Source organism: Protopterus annectens, chromosome 5.part1 (assembly GCF_019279795.1).
Source record: "Protopterus annectens isolate FY-2018-M chromosome 5.part1, PAN1.0, whole genome shotgun sequence".
Taxonomy (NCBI): domain Eukaryota; kingdom Metazoa; phylum Chordata; order Ceratodontiformes; family Protopteridae; genus Protopterus; species Protopterus annectens.
In genome coordinates, this window is record NC_056736.1 from 714,838,205 (window position 1) to 714,862,701 (window position 24,497).

The 24,497-nt window shown below is 43.9% G+C and overlaps 1 protein-coding gene across 1 annotated transcript in view; it reads left to right on the forward strand.

Moving 5' to 3' along the window:
- RSF1 (remodeling and spacing factor 1) overlaps positions 1-24,497 on the forward strand; it is an 801,570-nt gene that overhangs the window by 726,037 nt on the left and 51,036 nt on the right. The window contains exon 8 of the mRNA XM_044073343.1: positions 5,094-5,288. Coding sequence (XP_043929278.1) covers positions 5,094-5,288 — 195 coding nt within the window. The remainder of the gene's footprint in view (positions 1-5,093; positions 5,289-24,497) is intronic.

The following is a 24,497-nucleotide window of genomic DNA, read 5'->3' on the forward strand; positions in this document are numbered from 1 at the left end:
AGGTTCTACAGGGTCCCGGACACGCATCACCATTTATACAAGGCTCCTTTTGCAGATCCCGAGACTATCTCCCAGGGACCTAAGGCAGTAGCATCTACCTCTGCTAAAAATCCCCTCCCCTCTGAAAGGGAATCCAGGTCCTTAGAGAGATGGGGTAAAAAAGTATACACCTCGGCTACTCTGTCAGCTAGGGCCTTGAACTGTCAATTTCATATGATCCAATATCAGGAGTTTATGCTTGATCAGTTAACTAAGAAACTGTCCTCTGATGAATCTTTAGATAAGAAATATGTTCTGGAAATGGTGCATAACATTCAGCAAGTTAGTAACCATTCTTTAAAATGCGGCTATGATGCACTGGAGGCTTCCTTTAGATCAGCCATGACTGGTACAGTTATCAGAAGGCATGCATGGTTGAAAGAACAGGCCTTGCCGGACCATGTCAAATCAAAACTATTAGATGCTCCCATGGACAAGGTCAATTTATTTGGTTCTCTTGCTCAGCAGGTACTGAAGAAAATGGAAGAGAAGGCAAAATCTGTACAAACAGTGAAAGACTTCTTACAGGTCCAACCTCCAAGGTTTAGCAGGAACTGGCCCTCCAAACATTGGTCCTTTCCAGACTCCTCTAAAGCACAGAGAGGCAGGAATAGGTGTTCAAGAGGCAGAAATCAATCCAGGGGTGCCTACAGGGGACGCCAGTGGCAGGGCAACAACCAGCGAGGCACAGACACAGCCACTACCACTGCAACAGGACAATCACAGTGACTTGGCTCTGGCACCGCCTACCAGGGAACAGCTAGCAGCACCCTTAGGCGGAAAGCTAGCCTTATTTTCAAAGAACTGGCATTACATCACAAGGGACAAGTGGATTTTGCAGACTATAGACCAAGGTTACAGGTTTCATTTCCATACTCTACCAGGAAAAAGAGGAATGCCAAACCTACCACCAAATCAAAAGATAGAAGCTCTAAAACAAATAGCTCAATTAGTAAGATTGAGAGCTGTGGAAAAGGTACCATCTATGGAACAAGGAAAGGGATTTTACTCCAGACTCTTCCTGGTACCAAGAAAAGAGAAAAAATGGAGGCCTATTCTCGACCTGTCCGCTTTAAACACATTCCTCATTGTTCCAAAATTCAAAATGCTGACTCTACAGCAGCTTCTTCCCATGCTGGGCAAGGAGTCTTGGCTGGTAACTCTAGATCTCAAGGAGGCATACCTGCACGTCCCCATACGGCCAAATTGCAGAAGATACCTCAGATTTCTTGCAGGATCAGAGTATTATCAATTCTCAGCATTGCCCTTTGGCTTATCTACTGCGCCCAGAGTGTTCACGAAATGCCTGGCATCAGTAATCGCTCATTGCAGACTTCAGGGCATCCAAATTTATCCCTACCTGGACGACTGCCTGATACAAGCGGACAACAAAAACAAGCTAACAGAAGACTTACAAAGAGTCATTTACTTGCTGCAAGCCCTGGGATATACAGTCAATATAAAAAAGTCAAGGCTGATACCATCCCAAAGAATAACCTTTTTAGGTGCAGAGCTGGACACATCAAAGCAGATGGCATTCCTAACTGTAGAAAAACAGGAACAACTTCCTCTCTACTTCTTGGCATTAACAAAGCAGAACCATCTAACAGCAAGAAAAGTACTGCAAGCCCTGGGCTTCATGGCATCCTGCATAATTCTGGTCCCTCATGCCAGACTGCATATGAGAAAGCTACAGTGGTACCTGAAGAATTTATGGTCTCAACACAAACACAGCCTAGAAACCAAAATTCCACTAATACCATGCCTGAAGCAAGAGTTCCTATGGTGGGCTCAGGCCTGTCAATCAAACACAGGTTTGCCCTTCTACAGCATTCAACCAAGCCAAACCATCACAACGGACGCCTCAGACCTCGGTTGGGGGGCCCACATGCTGGACAAGTGCATACAGGGCTTATGGACTCAAGATCAGCTGCACCTGCACATAAATCTAAAGGAAATGCTGGCAGTAAAATTGGCAATCCAGACATTCAGACCTTTCCTCCAAGAAGGACAGTTGATGATAAGGACAGACAACACCACAGTTATGTGGTACATCAACAAACAGGGAGGCACACATTCATACCCTCTATGCCGGATGGCACTGGACCTATGGAATGTGGCTCTGAGCTACAACATTCAGTTACAAGCAATTTTTGTACCGGGAAAAGAAAACATTCTAGCAGACATATTAAGCAGAACTACCACGGATGCCCACGAATGGATGCTGCACCCGGACATCTTCAAAGCCATCACAAGAAAATGGGGACTACCACAAATAGACTTATTTGCATCCCCACTCAATCACCAGCTAAAGAAATTCTGCACAAGGACGTACCACCCACTTGCTTGGAAGGTGGACTCCCTATCTTTCAGTTGGAAGAACCTGACAGCATATGCATTCCCACCACTTCCTTTGATGCACAAGGTGCTATTGAAAATCAAAGAGGACCGTCCAAGGATCATCCTGATAGCTCCAGACTGGCCAAGACAACATTGGTACCCATTACTGAGGAGCATGTCTCGGGAACAAATGTGGACACTACCCCTGATCCCATTGCTGTTAACACAGAACAGCTACAACATCCTGCATCCAAACCTCAAAACTCTGCAGCTGACTGCCTGGAACATTACATAAGAGCAACTAACCCAAACTTATCCCAAAGGGTTAAAGACATTATCCTTGAGGCTCGCAGACCTTCAACAAGAAAGAATTATGCAGCAAAATGGAAAAGATATCTCATTTGGAGTACTTCAAAGGGAAAAGATGTGTCACTGGTAAACATAGCCAACATCCTGGAGTACTTGGCAGAGCTCTTCCATACAGGCCTGTCCTATTCCTCCATCAAGATGCACGCATCAGCTATTTCGGCAGAATACAGCTTGGATCCCCCTGTCTTCTCACATCCTCTGCTCAGGCAGTTTCTGAGAGGAATTAAAAATGTAAAACCTCCTAGGAAACCACCATTGCCAGCATGGGACTTGAACTTTGTGCTAGAAAAATTGACTCTTCCTCTTTTCGAACCAGCAGCAACAGCAGAATTACAATACTTATCCTGGAAGACTGCTTTCCTGCTGGCAATCACCTCAGCAAGAAGGGTTTCTGAACTACAGGCATTAATGGCAGTGCAACCCTTCCTGATCTTCCATCAAGACAGAGTGTCCCTGAGAACAAATCCTACATTTATGCCTAAGGTGGTGTCCAGAGTGTCTTTAAACCAGGCTATTCACCTACCTACATTCTTCCCCAACCCACAGAACAGGGGAGAAAGACTGTTGCATACCTTGGATGTGCATAGACAATTACGCTACTACCTGGACAGGACCAAGTGCAATAGAAAAACTGACCAGCTTCTGGTAGCATATGCAACAGGAAGGGAAGGAAAAGCAATTTCAAAACAGACAATCTCCAAGTGGATAGGAAATTGCATTAGATTTTGTTACTCCTTCCATGGAAAGAAAACTCCAGAGAACATCAGGCCTCACTCCACAAGGGCTACAGCCACTACTACAGCTTTCTTACGAGGGGTGGCTACCAAGGACATTATAGAGGCTGCTACTTGGACCTCCGTGCATACATTTGCCAAGCATTATAATTTACCTTTATACTCTAGATCCCGAGCAGGTTTTGCCACTGCTGTTTTGCAAGGGATCCTAACTACACCATAATCTCTTTTTCCTCCTCCCTAGTTTGGCTATGGTATTCTACCCATTTGTAAGGACTGCAGATGCATCCTTGAAGGACATAGTACAGTTTTGTACCTACCATAAATGTAGATGTCCGATAGGAATGCATCTGCAGTCAGGATTACCCACGCCTTCCCTCTGTGGTACTCCTAGGGTATTTGCCATCTTTCAGCTAGCTTGGGGGGGGATCTATTATGGTGTATTTGTTTGTATATATGTACATACATGCTTATTTTATGTGTTTGCTCTCTACTATTTGGAAACATTGGCATTTATCCAAATTTAGCCATCCAAGAGGGCACCTGGCATCTGGGGCAAGAAACACTGAGGAAAATGGCGTCGGCTGATGCCTTTATACCCGAAGAACTGCAGCTATGACATCGGGTGAGGTGCGACACCAGCCGAAGCCGGACCCAGACTTTGGAATCCGGCCGACCGAAGGGCTGCCTGACGACAGGACAACCCATTTGTAAGGACTGCAGATGCATTCCTATCGGACATCTACATTTATGGTAGGTACAAAACTGTACTTTCTACCAAGTTTCAAAGGCTTTAAAAACTGGTAAAACACATCCTGCTACTACAGTTTTTCTTTAAATCATGTCTCCTATCATAACCAGCTGTGTTCTTGACATGGATGCCATAATTTACCTCTCTTGCTTCGTTTTTGAGGTGAATTTCTTCTTAGTGTCTTGAACTCATATGCTGGTTATAAACAGAGACCTAATTGTAAGGCTGTGCTAGTAATAGTTACCACTTTGCACGAGTTAGTGCATCTGTACAGTCGCTGTTAAGTAGTTCTTTTCATGCTTTTACTGTGTTTTTTTGTAGAAGATCGAGGATAGAAAATAAGTTTGCCGTGAACCAGAAAGCTGTCCAGGTCGATGTTTATGACAAGTATAAATCCAAATGTTATTTACACTTAAGAGTGGGCACTACTAAGTCCTGGAAAGCACCACACTAGGGCACTAGTTTAGAAGTAGGGACTTAGTTCTGTCCCCAGAGTAACAGCAGTTAAAGAATCATTTTGATACTGTAAAAACACATTACCTTTCTCAAGTTAATAGAAAGTGTTCTAGATAATTCATGTACTTTTTATTTTCTTATGTTATCATTGATATTTGTCAACTAATTTTAAAAAGAAATGTATTCCCTTTTGTCTAAAATGCGAGTTCATACAGTCTTGCAACAATCGGGCATTTAAGAACCATAAGAAAAATGAAATCAAAAAGAGCTCACGTATAAAATATATAAATATATGTACGCAAAATAAGCACGACCTGCAGGAGAGAGCGCACTTACTATAAGCGGTGTCCTCTGAAAAGGATGATGATGTAGCTAACTCTTTCTTATTCTCATTTGTTTGTTAGTACAAAGTTTGGCTTCCAGTGACTACAGCAGTGATTTCTTGGATAGAAGGCGAAGGTCTAAGAGAAACCAGGCAAAGCAAGTCAACTATCGGGAGGATTCTGACACTGAGGAGGGGTCTGTAAACAGCAACATTGGCAGACGACCATTAAGGCGGATACTCAAACCTCAACTTTCCAGTTCTGATAGTAATGATGGTAAGAAATGTTCTTCTGATTGCTACCTTATTTTAAAATGTTTGGTTGCAGTTTCAGTGCACAGTTTTTCTGTTTAGTAAAGGTAATTTGTTTAGTTTACTGCTAACACCGAGTCTTACCTAATGTGGTACTCCATTGAGTATGCTTTGCCATTAAGAATTTTAAAGCATTACTGTCAGTAAGGTAAGTAAAGTGGTTCTGGGACTCCAGCAAGCCTTATTAAGGGAGTGCTTCTTTAAAAAAAATACAGTCAGCTTCACTGCAATATGATAATTTATTTGTTTAGTTTATCCCCCCTTCACCCACAAAACAAAATTGAATAGTTTTCTTCTGTATGTCATTCTTACTACTTTAATGTAACAGCTGATGCATAATCTCCTCTTAATATTCAAAATTTGCCCTACTGCTTAGATGTTTAACTGTACAGTGATAGGCCTCCAAAGCTGCATATCCTTCCTTTCCTGCTGTGTTGAGCTAATGTTTTTTATGACTACTTTTAGGTGTCACACATATTATTGAACTTTGATTGTACTTTGTTCCCCTCTGTTGCCTGCTCCGTTATCCTGATTAACTTACAGATGAGAGCCAGCCATGGAAGGATGTCATCCAGGCATCCGTCAGGGTTATGCTTAACCTTGACACCCGTGGATCCCACAATGCCACTGCAGTGCCTCATGCACATTTCCATGCATGTGTTGAAATGAAACTGCTGTATTTAAGCACAGCTTTATGGAACACACAAGTGTCAGCCTTCTGCTGCATGGCTACAACACCCACTTCTGCTGGATGTCATTTGTTTAGCTGGTTGGGCTGCCGCTCACCCTTCCCGAATGGATTAGCCAGATTTGGCCAGTCACGCGCATTCTTTCTGGCCAACTCTTCTAGCACCAAAATTACTTCTTAATTGCACAGCCAGGGCTTTATCCCACAGAGCCCTCCGCTTTTAATTATACTTGATTTTGTATTCTATAAAATGTTTTCATGGTCAGTGCTCATACGTTTGAAAGATGCCAGCTTTATATGATAAAAATGCCTAGTGCAAGTTCCCTACTTTTACACGGGTACTGTCAGCTCATTAGATTTTCTTTGCTTCATTTTAAATTCGGAGAGATAATTAGTATGCATAAACACAAACAATTTACAGTGAGTTGTGTATAGGTAAACAATCAAAAGGTAGAAAATATAAAATGAGTCCCCCACCCATTGAATCATGAGGTAACTTCACTTTGAGTTGGGCATCTAGGCTACCCTCACAAGTAATTTAGTTTGTTAATAAAATAGGTGGGGTGGTCTGTTGATATTTTGGCCGCAGGAAGTACCAAAAGCAGAAGACTTGCATACCGTGTAAATTCCAGTATGAACAAACATATTTAGGAAAGTTTAAATGACAAAAGGAGTACATGTTTATAGGTGTAAACTAAATGAAAGGTCTAGAAGAGCATGAATAGCCTGACTGTTGCACTTTGCTTACTTGCCCTGTCTGTAACAGACTGAGGAGGACTAGATCCAAAATAAACTCATGGTTCGTTTGAGTTGGACATAAAAATATTGGGGGAAATGCTTTGTTTGATGTGGTGTAGGCGTGTGTTCCTGAGGTGGGGTATTATTTGGGAGACGTGTCACACCTACAGGTCGTGTGTGTGTGTGTGTGTGTGTGTGTGTGTGTGTGTGTGTGTGTGTGTGTGTGTATATGTATGTATATATATATATATATACATACACACACACACACACAGATACATGTATATATATATATATATATATATATATATATATATAGGTTTGTACTAGGCTATCGACCCTAGGGCCTGTACAAACGTAGCTATAACAAGCTATAACAATTCCCTGGACCCCTGTCTACCAGGGTGACTGACGTGATCCCCGGGTGAACTTCCTATCTCCCATCCAATCATCATGAAGCGTGCCAAAGGGGCACTCTGCTTGACATGAATGGGCAGTCTTTTCCAGAGTCTGGGGAGTCTCTGGGTCAGGAACCTATCCTTCCAGCATGTTTTGTTCATTGTGATGACAAGGTTTAGATCCCTGGAGCGTGTGTCTCTGAGGGATTGGGATTTCTTTAAGTGTAGCATGTCCAACAGCTCTGGGTTTGACATGGCCTTGTATGCTAAGCAGAGATCGCCTCTGAGTAGACGATATGCAACGGAGTATAGGCGGAGTTTTTTAGACGGTCAGCAGAGGGCATCTGCTTTAGGCTTATGATTCTTTTAGTGAGGTATTTCTGCGGCCTTTCCAGTTGTTGCAGATGTCTTGAGAGGTACATACCAAACAGGCATTGTATTCTATAATGGGTCTAATGAGGGATGAGTACAGTGGGACAATAATATGTATGTGTGTGTGTGTATATATATATATATATATATATATATATAGATATCTCTCTCTCTCTCTCTATATATATATATATATATATATATATATATATATATATATGGTTTACCATCAAAATGTTATAAACCAATTATGCGATCTTGGAAGGTCAAAAGGCACTCTTCCAAAGTGTTGTAACATTGATTTCCCCACAGCCCCCCTAACTATATATTCCAACTCAGAGATCATACTACAGCGAGGAGAGGGATGTATTTCCCTAACCGCACTGTACCGCAATCTCTGTACATCTCTTCAAACGTTTATATTTGCAAATGCACAGGACATTAGCAAATGTAACGTTTGGACATTTGGAATGCACGCTTATGAACTCTTCAATCATCTATACACACACACACACACACATACACACAAAACTTGCTCAGGTGGAAAACACCAGTAAAACTTCAAGGAAAAGTAATATAATCACAAAGAACAAACCAGCATTCCAGAAGTGAATTATAAATTTGAATATCTAATAGTAAATTCCATGCTGCACTGTAAATCCTGAAACAGATCCAGGACTAGAGTTTCACAAAAAACAAAGTGGGCATGCATCATCTGATTTTACCACATTTCATCAAAAAGTAAAAACATTAACAGGATTTTATTTATTTATTCATTTATTCATTCGTTCATTTATTCATTTACTTACATTTGTTAGCCGGGTAGTGTCAGACTGGGTAAGTAGCCTGTTTTCAGCGGAGACCTGGGAAGAAAAGCTCCAGTACAGTAACATTTAGTTAGGAAAGCAAGTAGTCATGAAACAAGTATTAACAAAGCAATTAAATTAACAAAATTATTAAGAAACAGATAGTTGTGAAAAATATAGTTTAATATAGTAGAGATATTTATAACTGGAGTAATCAAAAAGTCTATCAAAAAATTTAAACAAATCCGATCAAAACATCGGATGTAAGCACTAGCTGCTTAAAGGTGCTGAGGAGAGGTGCACGAGAAGAGAGTCGTGAAGAAGTAGGAGAAAGAGATTAGGCAGGTGAAGTACAGGGGCAGAGCCATTTACCATTGAGATGGTCTTTTAGGCTCTTTTTTAGATGAAGAAATGTTAGGATTGTTTTGGATGTGCTGAGGAAGAGCATTCCAGTCCTTAGTTATTTTATTAGAATAGAGGGAGTCACCATGATAGTTGAGAGATTGGTTAACTTTTAGCATTAGTCTGTTGAAAGACCTAAGGGATCTGGAGTTAAAGTTAGGTTGGACCAGGCCTGAAAGTGCAAGGCAGATACTGGGGTTGTGTAGGACTTTGTGGGCAAAGGTAAGTGGGTTTAGTGTTAACAGGTTGGGAAGTTCCAGCCGGTTGAGTTCCTGAAGAGTGGATCAGTGATGTGTTTTATGGGGATGATTGGCTGCAAATATTATACCAGGACTCTGTATTATTAAAGGGACAATCCCAATGTTTAAAACTGGGGTCCAAGTTAAGCTGACAGAAGTCACACCGGTTTCAGCACTGCACTTTTATTCCCACCCACATTATCATTTTCCTTTTAAATATCCTGTAAATCCATGGTTCCAGTGTTGTTTCAGCTCCCATGATAAACTAATCTTTTTGATTTTGTGTTCCCGTCCCGCTTGCATTGGATTGGAGGAATGTACCCCCCAGTTCCTGGCTCTTATTTAAAATAAAGATGTACCAGGGAAAAGGGACATCACCTAGTACTAACGTTTACATTTTGCTTCACTCATGCTTCTGCAGATATACAAGCAGCACTCTCATGAAAAGTAGTGCATTTGTCTAGTAATATTCAGAAATCAGCACATACCAAACTAGAAACTGAAAAAAGAACAGAGGAGTATGTCTACTAATGCTGCAGCCTTCTGTCACACACTTGCTTTCTATGGAATTACTAACAGGTCAGAAAGTCACTACACCAGGCTAGTATTCAAAAATTAGAATGCACTAAAACATGTAAGAAAGAGAAATACGTCTTCCACTACTGTTTGGCTGACTCAGATGCTTACTGTAGGTAGAAGCCATGTCTTAAAATTGTTGTAGATGGCCAGGATTCACACTCACCACAGCATAAAATGTACTAAACACAATACACAACGTAAAACGGTCCCCAACAGCAACTAATCCAAAATATGAAGTAACCGCAAACCACAGGCTAAGACGGACTGCATAGGATCATAAAGACTCCCAGTTTCACGAATATCACTGCATAAAAAACTTTATTCAAAGTGATTGAGCGCTTTCATCCTGCTTGACGGGACTTCATCAGAATCTAAAATCAGTAAACAAATAAATGGCCTTAGATAGCCTAAATCATTCTCAGTTAACCAGTTAATACATCTTGTTAAAAATTAAAAGGTCAAGTAGCAAAATTGTCAGTAAGTCACCACAAAACACTAAAAGCACTAGTTAAAAAAAAAAACACATGAGCACTTCTATAATAAATGTAAAAACTTATGCTCTACATGCACACCATTACTTATCTAAACTGGGCTACTTAAGAATATTCAGCTCCAAGTTGTATAACAGTTTTCAAAGAAATATTTTCGTTAATACTGGGGGTGGTGTAAGTATTAAACATTAACTGCCACTTCACTTCTTTTTATTCACACAAAGCTTTGTGGTCACCACCCCTAGGGTTGACTGCTACTTTTTCCAATGTACCAAATTTAAATGTATGGCACCCTGGACTACTAGACAGATGTCTATATAAAGTGTTGTTGGTATTTTGTTTCCTAATCTGATGTGTTTGCTCATATATTCTATTTTTTAGCACCTGTCGGTTTTCCCAACATAAAATGCTGGACAGGACATACACACCACTAAATATATGACGCATGTAGTTTTACAATTACCATTTTTAAAGGAAACCCTTGATGTTCTTTGTGTTTCACTGTTGCATTCATTACATTTGGGTAATCTGCTGGCAGGTTGCCCTCAGTCGGCCTGAATTCCAAAGTTCTTGGGTCCTGAGTCGGTTGCCGTCTACTCTTCCATGACGTCAGGGGTATAAAACATGCAGCCGACGCCATTTTCTTTAGTCTTTCTTGACGCGCGGTGCCCGAAGCAGAAGCATTTCGCAAGTGCCGGTCGGCCGACTACTGAAATATTTGCATTTGAGTTTCAGAACCGAAGTCTTCAATAAAGCTAAGTACCCCATTGGGGAAACTTTTTTTTTGCTTTTTACCGATGTTGGAAAAAGTTAATAATTGTATTACTTGTGGGAAGCAAATACCTTATAAGGATTTCCATTTATACTGTATTCCTTGCCTAGGCTCTGATCACAACATGCCTGGCTGTCAGTTTTGTGCTAGATTTAACCAACGCACTATTAAGCGTCGGTATATTTTTGTATCTAAGTAGTTTGGAAACAGATTTAACTACCCAAAGATGTCGTCGAATAGCAATCAGACTACCGGAGTGCATAAAAAATTCAAAGAAAAGGACAGAGAAAGTCAGTTGAGATCCAAAACCGATGACGAAGCTTCTCCTAAGCCAGTCGCCGGTTCGCCGGTACTCAGTGAGGCGCTTTCGCAGCCTCTAATACCCGCTACCTTCGAGTCGCAGGCCTCTACCGACACCCATGTGGAGTCCGGCATGCCGCAAGATACTCAAGGTATTGGGCCGACAGATGTATCTCCCTCGGATGGGTCCGGAGCCGCTGAGCAGGCACCGGCTTCTGAGCTTGTATTCAGACCTCAACATTTTTATATCAAACTGACGAAATCTGCAAAACCAAAGGCAAAGACGTCTTCTAAAACTAAAAAAAAAACGACGCCTGAGTCATGTGCACAGGCCTCCATGCCTAAAAAACAGATGATCAAAATGGCTGAAGACCTTATTACCTTGATCAGGGGTACCCATCCCCCTCCAGATAAGAGGCCTAGGCAAGGCACCGACTATGAATCTTCAGATCAGGTTTCTTTTTCTTCTGATTCCTCTTCTGATCAGGAATTGTCTTTACCTCCTTATGAGGATTCTGATGCTGAGGAGTGTATTCCATTTGTATCTCCTCCTAAGGATTATTCATTTGGAGAAACCTGACATACTTTGAGGGAGCATTTTCACTGGGAGAGTCAAGACTTCTCAGAATCAAATAAGAGGCACAGGGATTTCCTCCGCCCTCAGCATAAGCCTTTAGCCATTCCCCCTGTGTTAGACATTGTGGTTGATGTCTTTTCGTAGTCAAGCCTGACCCCTGACTCTTTACCTCCAGCTCCCAGTAAGCCTGACAGGTATTACAGGGTCCCTGACTCTCATAAATTTTTATTTAGAAACCCTGCTGCTGATCCTGAAACTATTTCACAGGGTCCAAAGGGAGTAAAGGCCTCAACAGCAAAAAACCCTACCCCCTCCGACAGAGATTCAAGGGTACTGGACAGATGGGGAAAAAAAGGTTTATATATCTGCAGCCTTGGCAATCAGGGCCTTAAACTGTCAATTTCATATGCTTAAGTACCAACAACATGTTATGGGATTGCTGAAACAGAAAATGATGCTGATTTCAGAATGTGCAGAAAATAAAGAATTGCAGCAATTACTGCATGCAGCTGAACAAGTTGCAAAGCATACTTTGCAATGTGGTTTTGATTCTTTAGAGGCCTCCTGCAGGGCCGCAGCTACTGGATCTGTGATTAGGAGGCATGCCTGATTGAAGGAACAAAATTTACCTGATCATGTTAAAGTGGACTCAAACAAATGCCCTACACTGACCGCCTCAAAAAACTCCAGCTTTACTCCGTAGCATATCGCCTACTCAGAGGTGACCTGTGCCTAACATATAAAGCTACGTCAAACCCAGAGCTGTTGGACATGCTACACCTAAAGAAATCCCAATCCCTCCGAGCTGCACGCTCTAGGGACCTAAACCTTGTCACCACAATGGGCAGGACATGCTGGAGAGATAGATTCCTATCCCAGGGACTTCCCATACTCTGGAACAGGCTACCCATCTATGTCTAGCAAAGTTCTTCATTAGCACTCAAGAAAAATCTTGATGAGTGGATGGGAAATAGGAAATACACCCCGGGGATCACTTCTGTGTCTCTGCTCGACAGTGGCACAGGAAAATAACTTTCTTGGGTGGCGTAAGCCAGGGAACCTTGTTGGCTAGGCTTGCGTAGGCCCTTGGGCAGATAGCCTAGTACCTACCTATGAACCTAAATTGCTAGATGCACCTTTACAGCATGATTCTCTGTTTGGTATTAAGGCAGAAGAGGTTTTAAAGAAAATGGAAGACAAAGCTAAGTCTATGCAAACTGTTAAAGATTTCTTACAAGTGCAGCCACCTAGATTCAGTAGACACTGGCCTACAAAAAACTGGTCCTTTCCTGTGTCAGACAGAGCTCAAAGGGGCAAATCCAGACGCCCTAAGGGTTCCAGGTACCAGGCTCAAGACTCATACAGGTCAAAGCAATGGGATGCATCCACCTCAAAATAAAGAGATAAAGCGCAAACCTACAGAAAGCAATCCCAATGACTTCCCTCTGCCTATACCAAGCACTTATCTTTTGGCAGCACCCATAGGGGGGAAATGAGCACCTTTTGCTTAAAATTGGCAGTTAATAACCCAGGACAAGTGGGGACTGAACATTTTATCACAGAGATACAGATTCCATTTCCACACTCTGCCAATGGCAAATGGTTGGCCAGACCTGCCAAAACACCAATGGGTAGAGGCACAGAAACAGGTTATGTCCCTTGTGGATATGGCGGGCATTCAGACAGTACCAGAACAGGAAAAAGGACAAGGTTTTTACTCAAGATTGTTCTTCGTACCCAGAAAGGACAAGGCCTGGGGGCCAGTACTGGATTTATCGATTTTGAACACATACCCGGACATTCCAAAATTCAAAATGCTCACTTTGCAACAGCTTCTGCCCATGCTGGGCAAGAATGCTTGGCTGGTGACTTTAGACTTAAAAGAGGCATACCTGCATGTCCCAATAAGACAGTCATGCAGAAGATATCTCAGATTCAAGGCTGGCTTAATGTATTACCAATTCTCTGCACTGCCCTTTGGCTTATCTACTGCGCCCAGGGTCTTTACAAAGTGCATGGCACCAGTAATTACATTTTGCAGAGAAAGAAGTATTCAAATATATCCTTACTTGGACGACTGTCTCAGTCAAGCAGAGAACAAGGACACTCTTCTACGACACCTGGCGTTTGTGAAAAGGCTTCTAGCATGCCTAGGGTACACAATAAACGAAAAGAAATCACAACTGGTACCCTCTCAAAAGATAACATTCCTGGGTGCAAGCTTGCATACAACTTCCCAGATGGCTTACCTCATGCCAGACAAACAAAAGACAACTGACTACTTACTTCAAACTGATGGCAACAAATACCCAGTCTTCTGCAAGACAAATTCTGCAGGCTCTGGGTTTCATGGCATCCTGCATCCTACTAATTCCATATGCAAGACTGCATATGAGGAAACTTCAATGGTACCTAAAAAGTTTATGGAGTCAACATTCACGCAGTCTGAAAACAATGATTCCTCTCATCCCCTGCCTGCAACAGGAGTTTCTATGGTGGCAAAGGCCTGTCACCAAAACATGGGACGACCCTTCACTCTACCCCCTGCCAGCCAAACCTTAACAACAGACTCTTCAGATTATGCCTGGGGGAGGGGGGGGGGCACATGGCAGGAAGATGCATTCAGGGCATATGGGCACCAAATCAAATGCATCTACATATCAACCAGAAAGAGATGCTAGCTGTTCAAAATGCCCTCACAGCCTTCAAGGACTTGCTTCATCCAGGACAACTACTGATAAAGACGGACAACACCACAGTCATGTGGTATATAAACAAGCAAGGGGGCACAGACTCATACCCCCTTTGCAGATTAGCCATGGCACTGTGGGACACAGCTTTGACCTACCAAATCGATCTTCAAGCTCAATTCCTGCCAGGAAAACAGAACACTCTGTCAGACGATTTAAGCAGAAGCCTTTTGGATCCTCACGAGTGGAAACTAAATCCACAAGTATTCAGCATGATGACAGAGAAATGGGGGAGCCCCAGACATAGATCTATTTGCCTCTCCTCAAAATTATCAATTGAAAAGATTCTGCACAAAGACTCATCACAGATGAGCATGGAAAGTGGATGCCCTATCCTTCAGTTGGAAAAACCTGTCAGTTTACGCCTTCCCTCCTCTGCCTCTTCTACCCAAGGTCCTCCTAAAAGTCAGACAAGAGAAGCCAAAGATGATATTAATTGCCCCGGACTGGCCCCACCAAATACTGGTACCCAATCCTAAGGAACCTGTCTCAATATCCAGCTTGGGCCTTGCCTCAAAGACCACAACTACTGTCCCAGCAAAACAATCAGATCTTGCACAATCAACTACAAGCTCTGAACCTGGCAGCATGCCTAATCATGTAATCATACGAACGACACCTCTCAGTAAAGCTGTGATGGATGTCATTTTGGAGCAAGAAGGCCTAGTACTAGAAAATCTTATGCTGACAAATGGAAAAGATTCTGTGCTTGGAATCAATGTTATATTATAATATAATAATAATAGTAATATAATAATAATATATATATAATATAGTATAGTGTAGTTATCAATATTATATTATAATAATATAATAATAATAATATATATAATAATATAGTGTAGTATAGTTAGTATATTTAAGTACAGGGAGAGTGTACCCCCCCACCCTGGCTAATTATACACATCTCCTCCATGATCACACTGCAGGGGAGAAAGGGCTAATAACCTGGTACCCACAGTGCATTATTTCTGTGGGTCCATCTTAAGCAGTTTTGAGTTTTTTTGGCTCGATTATGTGAGACTCAAAATTCTGAGTGTTTGCTCTTCTAAAAAGGTCCCAATTAAACACACACACATGTGTGTGTGTGTGTGTGTGTGTGTGTGTGTGTGTGTGTGTGTGTGTGTGTGTGTGTGTATGAAGTTCCTAGCAACAATAAAGGAATGAAAGCGCTAGACAACAGTTCGGCCTCAGCTGTGTTTTTTCTCCATTCGTAATTTTATTAGTTACAAAGTTTTAATTGTTTATTGGCATTATTCTACTTTGCTTTACAGTTTTAGAACGGTTTTTCGTTTATATATATGTATATATGTATGTATATATATATATATATATATATATATATATATATATATATATATATATGTATGTATATATATATATATATATATATATGTATGTATATATATATATATATATATATATATATATATATATATATATATATATATATATATATATATATATATATATATATATATATATATATATATACACACACACACACACACACGTGTATGTATATATGTGTATATAACACATAATATGAATATACGCTGACACGTGTTTTATGATGCAAGTTTAAGTTCTTAGACTAAGTGTGTCATACTTTCAGTTTTATGAAAATAAAGGCGAATAGACAGAACAAAGGTTATTTTTGCAGCCTTGTTGGCCAGGCAGAGTTTTCCACAAAAGTGTTTGAGAGAGACGAGAGTGATGTTTTAAATCTGCTGTTTAACTTAGGGAGCTGAGATGTGTAACATTCAACAATGAGTCCTTTGTATTTTATTTATAGCCTGCTTCAGACAAAGAACATTGAAAGGTTTTTGTTACATTTATGCTTGCCATAAGTTTAAACTAACTGCACCAGAAACCAATATTAGCATTTATAAAAGTTTCCAAAATAAGACTTATTTATAATGCTGTTCTTGCTGTCAACTACTCAGTTTGCTAACTTTTTTTGTATTTCACAGGTTGTGGAACTGTCAGCTAATTTCATTTATTCTTTCTGAGGTAATGACAGCCTTAAACGTTAGAGCTTGATCAGTATTACCCTTAGATCTGGAGTAGGGACTTCATTTGTCAGCAACCTGTGGGTCTTGGATCCGATATCTGATCCGAGCCGGCAACTTGTAGCATAGCTATGGATCCGAGCTCCTAGCTCCTCCCCTCACCCATAATCCCCTGCCAACCTCCTATGACCTCAGATCTAGTTTGCCGCGCTTGAGTGTGTAGCTAGATTTTAGAGCTCCTAGAGTTTATCAACAGATAAGTGAATCTTTTCATCTTTTTTTGTCAGACTTTGTAGTTGTAATTTGTGAGAGTGGTTAGATTCCTGTTTAGTTTAATTTTGTTTAGTTTTCCCCTCCCCTCGCTGGTCGTTAGTGTGTCTGTGTGTGTTTGTGTTTGGGGCCTGTGTGCTTGTGTAGTGTACTTTAGTTTTGGGTATGGCAGAGGCCCCAAAACCTATTTTTTCTAAATGCACCGAGTGTGGCCATAATCTTTCTCCAGCTGATGGCCACACTCGGTGTGTTCGGTGCCTTGGGGTTGAACACCTCTCGTCAGGATGTACAATCTGTGCAGCGTTCAACCCCAGGGCACTGAAAGAGCGGAGGTCGAAGCTTGTCCTGGCGGGTCTTTTGCCTCCGGATTCGGCTTTGGCCTCCGCTCCTCCCGTGGCACCTCCTCAGCCTGTGGTGGTAGCCACTCCTGCCCCCCTTCCCCCGGCCGAGATTCAAACTCCCACTAAAACGCCGGAGGACAAGGAGGCCAGGAGGGAGAAACGGAGGGAGAAGCACCACAAGCGGCGGGCCAAGGCCTCTGCTTCGGCCCCCTGGCTAAGCGGGCTTCTCCCTCCACGGCTTCCAGGTCTCCTCCTCCTCGGCTCCGATCTCCTTTCTTCTCCCTGGGACCCGAGGAGGAGGAGACCCGATCTCCGTCGAGGTCATCGAGGCAGCACTCTAGGCCTGCCTCGGTGGCCTCTTCGAGATCCACATACAGCCTGTCAGATGCAGACTTGGACCGGATGATGTGAAGGTTCATCCATTCCCAGCTGCAGATGGGAGTGCTCTTGCCTCCCCCCCTTCGGGGGGGAGCTCGACCCCTTTCTTTGCTCCGATTGCTCCTTCTCCGACCTGCTTTCTGGGTTCGGAGCGTTCAGAGCCGGGCAGCGTCAGCCGGGGATGGGTCTGCGCCGACAGTACTGGGTACTTCGGATCCAACCCTGCCCTCGAGTTTGTCGGTTCCATTGTCGGATCCGACCTCTCGGAGCTGTGGGCTGAGCTTCGGATCCGAGGGTTTCAGTGTGCCTTTGGCTCCGTCCAGGTCGGAGCACACTGGTCCCTCGGATCCGACGGTCTTGGTGCCGGTTCCGATCCCTTCATCGGATCTGAGTGGGAGTCGACTTTCGGAGCCCAGGGAGAGCGGTTCCCCCTCAGCCTTCGATGCAGTGGAGAGGGCTCTGTCGAGAGCATCCAGACCCCCGGCCCTTGCCTCGGCTCCACCCTGCACTCCTTCTCTGCTGGGTCAGGCTTCCATCACCCCGCCACAGGGAAAGCATGCTTCGATGTCCCAGGTTGTTCAATTGGAACAAGACATTGCTGGCGAGACTTCCTCTGACAGCCCCCCCCCCCCCGAGGAAGTGCCTCGCAAGCACAAGTGTAAGAGGAGGCACGTGGAATCCCCCGAGTCCTTAACAGAGGACACGGACTTGGATGAAGGGGAAGGCTCCCCAAGGTCACCCCGGAGGATGTCTCCTGTGGAGACATCATGGAAATGCTTAGGATCAGAGGTGGGTGGTCTGCCCCCAAGGCTTCCTCTGATGAGTCCGTGTTCCTGGAGGCATTCGAAGCAGGCCTCTCTACCTCTTGGGTGTCCCATCCAGCCAACCCCCTGGTGGACCTTATTACCACCAGAGCGTGGAAGGAGCCGGACACTGTGGAGCCAGTCCCTAAACGCCCGGACAGGATAGTGAGGCCCCCCCCCCGCAAACCGGTCCCACTGGAGCAAGGGTCCCCCTGTAGCTGCCATGTTGACGGCGGCAGCCACGAAGAGGGAACTAGCTCAGGAGAGCCCCTCGGTCCATCCACTGAGCAAGGAGTCCTGCTCGATGGATCGCTTTGGGAAGCGGGTTTTTAGTTCAGTGACCTTCTCGGTAAGGTCTCTGAACTATATGGCACATGTTATCAGGATGCAGCGGGATCTTATCAAAGAATACGCTGCTTCCCCCCCCGAGTCCATGTCGGCGGAGGACAAGCAGTTGTACTCCACTCAAATGGCCACTCTAAGGTCTATCTCCAATACCTCTATGCGGCTTTTGTCCCATGCTACAGAGGGAGCCGCTAGAGCTAGCGGAGTGGGCCTAGTCATGAGACGTCAGGCCTGGCTGTGGCATTGTGACTTCACGGAGCCCTTTAAGGCATCCTTTGCGAATGCCCCCTTTGATGGTTTTGTCTTGTTTGGCAAGACCGTTCGCGAAATACTGGTCCAGAGCGAGAAGGACGGGAAGACGTTGTCTGCCATCGGAGTCCGCTTCTCTGCTCCCCAGAGGTCCTTCTCGAAGAACCAAAAGGGACAGAAGAAGATGTGGTTCCGGAAATCGCAATATTCCCAACCTGCTCCGGACAACCAGTCCTTCCGTGGCAGAGGAGGACAGGGAGGACGCAGCCCTAGGGGCAGAGGGGCCCCGAAGAACTTTGGGTCCAGAGAGTCCTCTGACCGGCCCACGCAGCAGCCCTGAAGGGTTGCCCAACTGCTTTGTTCTGGAGGCAGTCGGGGGGGGGGGGGCATTTCTCACGGCATCTGGCGGCATGGGAGTCCATCACATCAGACCGCTGGGTGCTTCGTATCATATCCAGAGGCTACAAAATTCCAATGTATCATGTCCCCAAAGTCAGGAGCCTCCCCGATGTTCCACTCGATCAGAGGGAGGCTGCAGCCACAGAAATCCAGCAGCTGTTAAAAAAAAAAAAAAAAAAAGAGTCATCCAACCCGTCCCCCAAGACCAGCTCGGATTAGGGTTCTACTCCAGGTTCTTTCTGGTGCCAAAAAAGACGGGGGACTTGAGACCAATTCTAGATCTTTCCCTATTGAACCTGTCGGTAACCAAGGAAAAATTCGGAATGGTCACTCTTCAATCCATTCTCCCCTTCTTGCGGGAGAGTGATTGGATGTGCTTTATAGACCTCAAGGATGCGTACTACCATATTCTAATGGACAGACTAGTTTAGACCAGTTTACAGGCATTGCTGTATTCTGGGCTGTGGTGTAGTTCCTGTGTTGTCCATTACCTTACTTGGATAGAAGGAAGTTTCTTTGCTCACCAGTGGGAGTGGGGAGCCTTGAGCAGCCTACCTCTCCCTGTAGGAAGTGACCTCAGCACAAGAAGCTGTAGTAATTGGTTGTTTTGGACCATTTCTAGCTCTTTTGTAGTTCACTGTTTAAAATCTGCCTCTGGGCGTTTTTTTCTGGCTATACTGCTCAGACAAGCTCCTCGTGGTCCTGCAGAGTGGTCCTAGCTACAGCGATCTCAGAAAAGCGACTACTTTCTGGATTTAAGTATCTTTGCTTTTTTTTCACTTGGAATAGCTTCTGTAGCTTACCCTGAACTAGCTTGAACTGTTTTTAACTGTTTGCTGCATTATTTTAAAATCTGCACTTAGTTACATTTTAGTCGAATTTGATCGAAAGTTTGTTTGTTTGTTTGTTTAATTTAACTGTTGAGGCTGCCCACTAAAGTGTGCTAGCCTGTGTAACTGATTTATCACTGTTTCTGCATTTTCTGTGTGTTTCTATCAAAAAAAAACAAAAAAATAATCCTTGTTTTCCCGCCTCTCCTCGATTAGTTTAGACCAGTTTACAGGCATTGCTGTATTCTGGGCTGTGGTGTAGTTCCTGTGTTGTCCATTACCTTACTTGGATAGAAGGAAGTTTCTCTGATCACCAGTGGGAGTGGGGAGCCTTGAGCAGCCTACCTGTCCCTGTAGGAAGTGACCTCAGCACAATAAGCTGTAGTAATTGGTTGTTTTGGACCATTTCTAGTTCACTGTTTAAAATCTGTGTTTGCACGGCTTTGTGCGGTTGTGCGCATAGCGCAGCACCGGTTAAACAAGGTTAAACTTCTTCTGGCTCCGCCAGGTCTGCTCTTCAAATTTTCCCTTAAGGAATCTCTACTCTTAGTATAATCAGACTACTCACTATATTATAAGCCTAGCACTTGTTCTCAATACTTCTCTACTAAGTAAGCACTCTCGTACTAAGTAAAGCACTACATCTACTTACCACCTCTGTGAATATCCACTTCCCTTAAAGGTACAGCAGTCCCTTATACTGTTGTAGCATGTCGAGTGGTAGATTACTGGCGTCCTCTCCAATTCAGCTGGTCAATCTGGGTATCTTGAGACAATGCTACAATTGTCTCATGTACACAGACAACCCTCTCCTCCTCCCAACAAACACAAATACATGTGAGAGATGCAACTATATAGCCAAACTGGAGGCTGAACTCTCTCAACTCAGGGCTGGCATGACCAGACAGGAGGAGATGGTAACCACACACACAACAATCCCAGTCCCACATAGACCTACCACAACTGCAAAGCAAACACATAAAAACGCAAAGACACACTCGGAGGCTCTAATAAAAAACTTACCAAAACAACAGAGGTTCCCAAAGCAGACATCCAAAAATCCACCACCTCAAAACAAAACACATGCAACACATACTTCAATAAATCAGTGTGTCAACCAATCACAGCCCTTAAAGCCAAACACCATGCCTGATACACTAGTAATAGTGATTCTATAGTCAGACACACTGATGTCCCACTGACCAGGCTGAACAAGGAGAGGGTGACTGTGAGCTGTCTATCGGGAGCTAGGATCCGCCACATAACACACGCACTCAAGTCACTCCAAAGCAAGTACAAATATGACTCCGTCATTGTCCATGCTGGTGTGAATGACCTGAGACGTACCTCCCTGGACTACATGAAGAGAGACCTGGAGGTGCTCTGCGATTATGTAGCCCAGGCTGGTATGACCCTGACCCTGAACAGCATCTTGCCCTCACCAAGAATGATACCACAATACAAAGGCAAGATGATCAGCTTTAATAATTGGCTCAAGTACTGGTGTCATTCTAAGGGGATCCAATGTCTGTCTGCCTGGGATGACATGTTGGACAAGCCACGCTACTTCGCAAGGGATTGCTTACACCTGTCACCACTGGGCTTCCGGATATTGGCTAAGGCTCTTGCCACCCCCATAGTGCCTTTTTTAGGCAAGGCTCAAAAGACAAACCCACCTCCTTAGAAAACAAAAATGGAAAAAAAAATGAGGGTAATGCTGCTCAACGCCAGAAGTCTAAATCTCAAGATGCAGGCACTTGAGGCACTCCTCAGCATGGAGAACATCGACGTCTGTGCAGTAACTGAAACCTGGTTCAAGGCTCCTGAGAGTACCCCAGCGCTACCAGGCTATACCTGATATCATGCTATACCTCATATCATGCTTTTTGGCCCCAAAACCCGGACCGAACCACAAAGGGAGGGGGAGTGTCCATATTCATCAAGGACACCCACACCTCCAGGTTAGTAGCAACACATGAAGCATCAGAGACCATACAGGTGCAACTAACCATAGGCAAAACTGCTATACAACTGGTAGCATGTTACAGACCACCCTCCCAATCTCAAGAACCCCACTCAGCCTTCCTGAAGACATTGGAGGATATGAATGTATCACAAAATACCATCATACTGGGAGACTTCAACTACCCAAACATAGATTGGGTACATTATTCTAGCCCTAATACCCTAGCCCAAAGGTTCCTGGAATTCATAAATTCAAATGCACTGGGACAACTAGTCACCTCTCCCACTAGGGGAGATGATATACTAGACCTGATCATCACAAACCTGGGGACAAAATGCTCCACACCGGAAGTATACCCCTCACTAGGGAGATCTGACCACAAACTAATCACCCAGGATATACATATCCGACCTCCACCCCCAGCACAAAAGACCACAGTGAAAAACTTCTCAAAAGCAGACTTCACTCTTCTTAAGACTGAGATGGTATCCTTTAAGCCCACTGTGCCAGTGGACACCACATCCCACAATGCCGAATCCTTCACAAATGCTTTCTATGGACGTCTCCAAGAATGCATGGATCATGCAATCCCAAATAAATCCAAAGCCCTCTCCACCAAAGGCAAGCGTCCTGTCTGGTGGACCTCAGCCATTAACAAATTGTATAACAAAAGAAGGAAGCTGCTGCACGTCAGAGCAAAATCCCATGAAGGGAAGACATCTCTGATCAACATTAGCAGAAAACTACGTTCTCTCATAAAAACATCCAAGGCCAACTTTGAGAGAAAAATCGCTAAGGACACTAAAGATAACCACAAAGCCTTCTTCAGCTATGTTAGAAACCTGGGCGGAAACCCTCAGATATGCTCAGAGTTGGTTCACAACAACAAAAAATAAACTGAACCCACAGATATTGCCAACATTCTGGCTGACAGGTTCAGTGCAAATTTCTCCCTTCCCTCACCCCCAAAAGAAGAAATACTTATCCCAGCTGAATGTAATCTCCCTGTCATCTCAGATGTCCAAGTGAGAACCGCCCTAAACAAAGCTAAAAACACAGCATCAATGGGACCTGACGGTATCCCGGGTTGCGTGTTACGTGAACTCCAAGAGGAGCTAAACCCCCACATAAAAATGCTATTTAACCTTAGCCTTACTTTGGGATATGTACCTGAACACTGGCGTACAGCAACAGTGGTCCCACTCCACAAAGGGGGTGCCTCTACAGACCCTGGAAACTACCGCCCCATAAGCTTAACCAGCCTGGTCTGCAAAGCTATGGAAAGAATCATTATGGAGCTCATAAACAGAGACATAGGGGACCTACAGACACTTGACCCCACCCAGTTCGGCTTTGTAAAGGGCAGATCCTGCCTTTTGAACCTGGTTGACTTTCGGTCACTAGAGCCGTTGATGAGGGCAAAGCAGTCCGTACAGCCTACCTGGACTTGGCTAAGGCCTTCGACACAATACCCCACTCAGGCATCATAGATAAGCTCAACAGCTTAAATGTAAACCCTTATGTCACTAGATGGGTTGCAAACTGGCTAAAGGACAGAACCCATAAAGTTAAAATCGCTGGAGCAATGTCATACTCAAAGCCAGTCACAAGTGGTGTCCCACAGGGATCTGTCCTGGGACCCCTCTTGTTCGGCATTTATTTCTCAGATGTTAAAGCAAACATGGGAGGGCTGTGGCTGACAACGTTCGCAGATGACTGCAAACTAGGCGCCATAGTCGATACACCAGCGGACACATACATCCTACAAAAAGGCCTCACAGAAACGAACAACTGGTGCCGGAGTCACGGCCTTAAACTAAATGCCAAAAAATGTATAGTCATCCCCTTTGGGAAAAACAAAGTATCCACAAATTATCACATAGGCAGCAACCCACTGAGTACGGAAAAAGTAATCCGAGACCTAGGGACCCAAGTCGACAGCGACCTCTCATTTGACACCCACATTGCCAAAGTGGTTAGAAAAACATTCTACCTTGCACACCTCATCATGAAGGGATTCACATCCAGATCCAAGGATGTCATTGTACCCCTATACTCCTCCCTCATCAGACCCATGATTGAGTACAATGCCCCATTTAGTATATACCTTACCCGGCATTTGCAACAGCTGGAGAGACCGCAGAGGTACCTCACCGGGAGGATCAAGAGTCTCCAGCATATGTCTTATTCTGCCAGACTAGGGAAACTTCAGCTCTATTCAGTGGCATGCCGCCAGTTCAGAGGTGATCTCTGCCTGACGAGGCAGAGCCCCTCACTGACTCTCTTCAAGAGAAATCTTGATGAGTGGGTGGGAGATCGTAAGTTTACCCCAGGGGTCACATCTGTGTCACTGCTAGACAGGGGCACAGTAAACTAATTCTATTATATAAGGGGACCTTCATTGTGTCACTACTAGACAGAGGTGCAGTATTCTAAATTTATTCTGTACATTTTTTGTACCATTTCATG